The 7,327-nt window shown below is 58.0% G+C and overlaps 1 protein-coding gene across 1 annotated transcript in view; it reads left to right on the top strand.

Moving 5' to 3' along the window:
• The first annotated feature begins 5,900 nt into the window (after positions 1-5,900).
• The window catches only part of MCL1 (MCL1 apoptosis regulator, BCL2 family member), a 6,669-nt gene continuing 5,242 nt past the window's right edge, over positions 5,901-7,327 (top strand). The window contains exons 1-2 of the mRNA XM_033511630.1: positions 5,901-5,962; positions 6,541-6,770. Coding sequence (XP_033367521.1) covers positions 5,901-5,962; positions 6,541-6,770 — 292 coding nt within the window. The remainder of the gene's footprint in view (positions 5,963-6,540; positions 6,771-7,327) is intronic.

Below are 7,327 nucleotides of genomic sequence, written 5' to 3'. Positions count from 1 at the left end.
TCCACGTAGTTGTTTGAGTCTTTGCAGCGAACACACCCCAAATCTGAGTCAGGGGCAGGGCAGGGTTGGGTTGGACCTTCCTCTCAGCGAGGCTTTGCCTTAATTTTCCAGCTGTTTGAAACCATCCCAGCTCACAGAGGCACTGGAATGCTGCATCCTCGCTGGGACAGCCCTGGGAGGAGCAGGAGAGGGACAGGGGAGGCACCTGGAGGAGGGGACAGTGGGGCTGAGGCCTTGGGGGTCACAGAGACCGACCCAGCTGGGCAGGAGGTGTCATCCCAGACCTGGCAGGTGTGATCCCTGATCATGAAAATGTGATCCCAGACCTGGCAGGTGTGATCCCTGATCATGAAAATGTGATCCCAGACCTGGCAGGTGTGATCCCTGGTCATGAAAATGTGATCCCTGGTCATGAAAATGTGATCCCTGGTCATGAAAATGTGATCCCANGCTGGGGCTGTGGGCAGTGAGCCTGGCTGGATTGCAGGTGTCCCCAGAGCTGCTCCATCCCTGCCCTCCTCACCTGCACAGCCAGGAGAACAAAACGCTCCTGCCTTGGCACAAGGGCAGGGAGGGCTCAGAGCAGCAGCAGGGGCTAAAGGCACTTGGGGAAATTAATTGAATTTATTATCCATCAAATCAGAGCTGAAAAACAAATGAAATAAAGCTTAAAAAAGCACCCAAGGTGTAGGGAGTGTGTCTGTGCTCCCCATGGACCCCCATGGGCTGCCAGGGAATTTCAGCTCCAGCTTCTCCTGCCCCTCCTTCCTCCCTGGCCTTGGTGCCCACAGTCTCTCACACATTCTCTTTCCTCTGGCCACAATTCCATCTGCACAATCACTTTTTTCCTTTCCTAGATGTGGTGTTCCCAGGGCTCAGCCCTGGCCAGGGGCAGCTCCATTCCAAAGCTGGCTACACAAACCTGGAGCAGGTTTTTGTCAGGTCTGGGCTCCCTGAGGACAGGGGAGCACTCCCTGTGCCCAGCCAGGCCCTGGCCAGCTCTGCCTTGGCTCCAGCCTGTCCTGGGCACTGGGATGAGGCTGTGAGGGAAGGAGCAGAGTCCTGGGGTGATGTGATGTGTGTGATAAGGCACTGAAATGCCCTTTGAGCTGGGAGGTGGCCCCCAGCCAGGGCCTTGCAGGCAGAGCCCTGCAGCTGTTGGGAGCTGGATGCTCCAGGAAAGGCCTTGGCAGCAGCCAGGATTTGTTCCCTGGAGCAAAAGTCCTGCCTTTGTCACCCTGGCTCATCATCCCAGTCCAGAGGATCCAGCTGGGCTCTGCTCCTGGGCTGTGTCTGCCCTCAGCATTCCAGAGGTTTCTGGCCTGGGGCTGAATCCCTGTGGAGCAAGGGCAGAGTAGGTCAAGGCTGGTCCCAGGCAGGCAAAGGTCCCAGCAGGCTGCAGTGTGTCACTCCTGCCTTGAGTCAGGCACAGGAGCTGCCACCCAGGGCTGGGCTGACTCACTGCCTCCTGGCCAAAGGGTTTTAAAGCAGGCTGGGCTCGCTGCTTGGATTTCCCCCTGGTTCTCATGGCCTGGTTTACAGAATCCCAACACTCCCTGAAAGGATCCTCTGCTGTTCCCTGCTCCTGCACACCCAGTAACCCAAACACATCTCCCTTTTCCAGCAAAAATACTTCGATTCTGGCGACTACAACATGGCCAAGGCGAAGATGAAGAACAAGCAGCTGCCAAGTGCAGGGCCTGACAAGAACCTGGTGACAGGAGACCACATCCCCACGCCCCAGGACCTGCCACAGAGAAAGTCCTCACTGGTCACCAGCAAGCTGGCAGGGTAGCCTGCACTCCCAGCTGGGGCTGCCCTCTTTTTGTCTCTTTTCTTTTGGCTAAATGGATTGAACTTCACTGTACCATAGGGACGGGAGCACCAGAATCCACGTAGTTGTTTGAGTCTTTGCAGCGAACACACCCCAAATCTGAGTCAGGGGCAGGGCAGGGTTGGGTTGGACCTTCCTCTCAGCGAGGCTTTGCCTTAATTTTCCAGCTGTTTGAAACCATCCCAGCTCACAGAGGCACTGGAATGCTGCATCCTCGCTGGGACAGCCCTGGGAGGAGCAGGAGAGGGACAGGGGAGGCACCTGGAGGAGGGGACAGTGGGGCTGAGGCCTTGGGGGTCACAGAGACCGACCCAGCTGGGCAGGAGGTGTCATCCCAGACCTGGCAGGTGTGATCCCTGATCATGAAAATGTGATCCCAGACCTGGCAGGTGTGATCCCTGATCATGAAAATGTGATCCCTGGTCATGAAAATGTGATCCCTGATCATGAAAATGTGATCCCAGACCAGGCAGGTGTGATCCCTGATCATGAAAATGTGATCCCTGATCATGAAAATGTGATCCCAGGTCTGTAGGCAGAGTGAGCTGTGTGTGTTGGAGCTTCAAAAGTGAAGAAATTGGCTGAAACAAATTAAAATCCAGGGGGTGTTGTTGGGCTGAGCTGCCTGGGCTCTGTCCCTGGTTCAGCTGACGTGTCCAGCAGGGGTGGGACAGGGTTTGAAACATCCTGGTGCCTGGCTTGGGGGTACAGCCCAGCACGGCTGCCCTGGCTGAGCTTGGCCAAAGGCCAGGGGGCAGTTCCTCAGCCCCTGGGCAGTTCTGTCCAGCAGGGCAGTGTCTGCCCAAGGCTGAGGTGGGGACAGCTGAATGCTGCAGCAGCTCAGGACGCAGCAGAGCCCTGCCCAGGCACCCCCTGCTCCCAGGCCTGGGTGCTCACAGACCTGCAGCAGCCAGGGAGAGCCACTTGTGCTGCTGGAACTGATAATGGAGAGGGGCAGGACTGGGAGTCACCACCCAGAAAGGGATAAAAAGCACCAGAGTGGAATTTGAAGGGTGTTGAGGCAAGCCTGTTTTCCAAGCTTGGATTTCTTTTTTCTCCTGCTTTTTCCCTTCTTGTGTTTTCTTTGTCTCAAGCCTGGGGAAAAAAAAAAAATAAGAAAACCCCCAAACTAACACCAATTTCACAAGAAAAAGTCCCAAAGCTAACAAGCTGTTGGTGCAGCCCTGCAGAAGCACACATGCTGGGGGTGGCACTGTCCTCTCCTGCTGCCCTGGAGCCCAGTGGCCTTTTCCATGCAGTGGCAATTGTGTGTGCCAGGGAATCCCAAAACCTGCCCCAGTTTTCCATTCTGGAAGCACAAGGGCCAAAGGAAGGGAGGAAAGAGTGAAGGATGGCCGGGCAGGGCTGTCCCTTTGTGTTCCTTGGGAACCTGTGTCACCTGAGTCACTTCCCTGGCTGCACCAAGGTGTTGCTTCCCAGGAATGTTTGCCGAGGGTGTGATGGAATTTGTGTCCTGTCTTCAGCTGGTTCCTGGATCCTCCCGTGAGAAGCCGGCCCTGGGGCTGCTCCTGGCCACTCTCTGGGGAAGGGACAAGGGATGTGGTGGGATTTTGGACCTGCTCCTTGTCCCCACAGGGTCCTGCTCTGGCTCCAGCACTTTTCCAGCCCCTGTGTGACCTGGCTGGGGCAGTGGCTGCACACCCTCCTTGGATGTCCTGCTGTCTGTCCCAGCCATGTTGTAAATAGATACAAATATATAAAAATATATATAATTTTTTACATGTTCAACTCTTTTGGAGTGCCATGCTTGCTTTTTATTAGAACAAACCCCAAAAGGGGAAACAAAACCCGAAAAGGGGAAGTGAAGTGAAGGATGCAAAGGGGCGTTGCTGCTCCGGGGCTGTCCCTGTGCTGGGGGGGACAGAGGCAGGGGACAGCCCCCAGCCACGTCTCTCCCTGGTTTCCAGCTGTGTTTGTGCAGGAGGGAGAAGGGATTTGGCAGCACAGGATGAGACCCAGCAGGAGCAGTTCTGGCCAGGGTTTATCCCGGAGCTGGGTGGGCACTGAGGGGGTGGGGGGTGATGCTGGCAGCCCCCTCCCCACTTCTCCGGGTGCTGGGGGGTGAGGGGTGCTGGGGGCCTCCCACTGTGGCTCACAGCAGAGTCTGGGGGTCACAGGGCTGGGGTTTTATCCTCCTGCCCTCAACACAAATCTCTGCCCCGCTCCTCGCCCTGGGGCTCCAGCTGCCCTCCCCACAGGGACATCCTTGCACCCTGTCCCAGCTTTGTCCCCATTGTCACCCCTCGGGTGCCTGCTGGCACAGGAGCACAGGAGCACGGTCACTCCTGCCTTTCCCCCTCAGGGCAGCCCCTGTGGCCATGTCCAGCCTCATCCTCTGTCCCCACTCCCCTGGTGCCTTCCCCTCTGGAATTTTCAGTACCCTGTGGCCATGTCCAGCCTCATTCCCTGTCCCCACTCCCCTGGTGCCTTCCCCTCTGGAATTTTCAGCCCCCTGTGGCCATGTCCAGCCTCATTCTCTGTCCCCACTCCCCTGGTCCCTTCCCCTCTGGAATTTTCAGCCCTGACCTTTCCTCAGTCCCACCTTTCCCCTGGAGCTCGCCAGCCCAGCCGGGTGTGTCACTGGGCTGGGCCGAGCTCGCAGGAATCCTCCGATGATCCCGAAGCCTCAGTGCTGTGGATTCCCCAGAACTGGGAATTCCCGATCCCCAGGGACCCCCTGGGACCCGCAGGGACGAGCAGGGACACGCTGTTCCAGCTCAGGCCGTGTTTGTTCTAAAGCTTGGCACCGCCTCACAAAAATGTGCTGGGCGCTGCTGGAGCTCCTGTTATTGCTCCTGGTGCCAAGAATTTGCTTCCCCGACAAGGACACATTCCTTGGGGCCATGGGAAGGACTTGGAGAGGGACGAGTTTCGTCTCGCTGGACCAACCCTGGTTTGGGGGGTGACAGTGGGGACAGGAGCTGGAGAAAGGGGGTGAAGGGACCCCCAGGGGGATGCAGCTCCCTGTTTTTGCTGGATCTGGGACACGAGAGCTCCAGGGCATCAGGATGGGGCCCTGTGCTCACCACAGCCTCCTCCACTGCTCCAAGCAGAGCCAGAGATGCTCAGTAAGGGGACAGAGGCTTGGATTCGTCACAGTTTGTCCCCAGAAATGCTGACCAGGGAGGTGGGAACTCTCAGCACCCCCCTGGAGCTGAAAGACCCCGTGGGAGGAGCTGTGCTCTCAAATTCTGGCTTTTCTGCTCCCCACCCTGCCTGAACCCCAAGGCACCAGCACCTCCTGCCCCTGAGACCCCACGGCTGGGAAGGGCAGGACTTCCCTGGGTCCCTTTTGGTGCTGGGGGTTCAGCACAGAGCCCACCCTGCCTGTGCTGGGAGGGGAAAGCAGACCCCAGACCCCTGTGGCCCTGTCCCAGTGTCCCATCACATCCCAGTTTGGTGATGCCACTGGGGAACGGGGGCTGGGATCACCACTTTGGTGGCATTTGGTGGCACAGAGAGGTCCCAACACGTCTCTGGGAAACGCTTTTTGGGGGGTAACGGTGATTCCAGGGGCTCCAGACCCCAATTTCCAGTGTCTTGGGAGCCATCAAAGGGCTCTGAGGCTGTTGAGCTGCACTGGTCACTGGCTCTCAGGTAGGAATGGCCCAGCCCTGCAGGACAGCAGAGCCTTTGCCCCCACCTCTCCATCCTGGACTTTCTGGGAGGTGGGGATGGAGCAGAGCCCTGGAAATGAGTCCAACAAAGGGGTGTTGGAGACCTCCCGTCCTTCCTCAGTGCCCCAGGGCAAACCCACGGTGTTTCCCTGTTCTTGGAGGGTCTGATCCACCTGCACAAACCCCTGAGGCTTCTTCCCTGGCCATGCTTTCCCCAAGACAGGGCAGATTTTGAGGGCATCTTGCACAGTCCCAGGGGTGAAGGAGGAGCCTGTGGCCAAGGGAGACAAAAATTGACACCCAATGCCCCAAAGATGCTGAGAGTGACCCCAGGGTGACCCCAGGGTGACCCAGGCAGGTCCTGCCCTGCTCAGTGACCTCTCCGAGTTGGGTACAGCGGATTTCAGTCCTGGGGGAGATGTGGGACAATGCAGCAAGGGCTGGAAGGAATGGGGCAGCTCCCCACAAACATCCAGATAAGAGAGCCAAGGTCAGAACGGGCTTCAAGCAGATCCAGGTGGGATTCCTTAGAATCATGGAATGGTTTGGCTTGGAAGTTTCTCTTAAAGGCCTTCTACTCCTACAGTGAGCAGGGATATCTTCACTAGATCAGGCTGCTCAAGGGCTCTGTCCTTCCTGCCTTGGAATGTTTCAAGGGATGGGACATCTACCACCTCCCTGGGCAACCTGTTCCAGTGTCTTATTACCTGCATAATAAAAAATTTCTTCCCTGTATCTACTCACTTTTACAGTCTAAATCTAATCAGTTTTAGCATAAAACCATCACCCCTCATCCTGGAGCAATCTCACCGGGCTGGGTAACTCTCCCCACCTCCAAACCCCTCATCCTGGAGCAATCTCACCGAGCTGGGTCACACTCCCCACCTCCAAACCCCTTTTCTGGTACAATCTCACCAGGCTGGGTAACTCTCCCCACCTCCAAACCCCTCATCCTGCAGCAATCTCACCAGGCTGGGTCACACTCCCCACCTTCAAACCCCTTTTCTGGTACAATTTCACCGGGCAGGGTCACACTCCCCACCTCCAGCCCCCTTTCTGTGCCTGCAGCGAGGCCGTGCTGGCTCCCCGCACGCCCAGCCCGGCCCCGGCGTCCCGCGGGGGATGCTCGGTGCTGCGGAACCGAGAGCGAAACCCCGGATGGGGCAGGGCAGGGGACACACACGGCTGTGAGGATGGCGAGGATGAGGATGGCGAGGATGGTGAAGATGAGGATGGTGAGGGTGAGGATGGTGAAGATGAGGATGGTGAGGGTGAGGATGATGAGGACGATAAGGATGGTGAGGATGAGGAGGATGATGAGGGTGAGGAGGGTGAGGATGAGGAGGATGAGGATGGTGAGGATGAGGAGGATGGTGAGGATGATGAGAATGGTGAGGATGATGAGAATGGTGAGGATGAGGATGAGGAGGATGGTGAGGATGATGAGGATGAGAATGGTGAGGATGAGGACGATAAGGATGGTGAGGATGATGAGGGTGAGGATGATGAGGGTGAGGATGGTCCCTGCTGCTGGGGGGGCTTTGCCTGGGGTGTCGCGGCCCCGGCTGCGCTCGGAGGATGAGGGAGGAGGTCCCGGCACGGATCTGCTGCCGGTACCGGGAAGAGCCGGAGACACCGGGATGGGGGTACCGGGGTCGGAGGGGGCGGTCACTCCGCGTTTTTTTTCAGCCGGAGGAGCGGAAGCGGAGGTGGAAAAGGGGCCGGTCCCGCCCCCGCCCCGCCCCTGGCGTCACCGCCGCCGGTTATATAAACCGGCAGCGCCGGTCCCGCCCGCACGCCGCCGGCCGCTCGCACCGGGCGCCATGTTCTCCGTGAAGCCGAAAGCCGTCATCGG

The sequence above is a fragment of the Parus major genome, unplaced genomic scaffold (assembly GCF_001522545.3).
Source record: "Parus major isolate Abel unplaced genomic scaffold, Parus_major1.1 Scaffold402, whole genome shotgun sequence".
Lineage (NCBI taxonomy): Eukaryota > Metazoa > Chordata > Aves > Passeriformes > Paridae > Parus > Parus major.
Note: the sequence above shows the minus strand (reverse complement) of the source record. Positions and strands in the feature narration are given on the sequence as shown.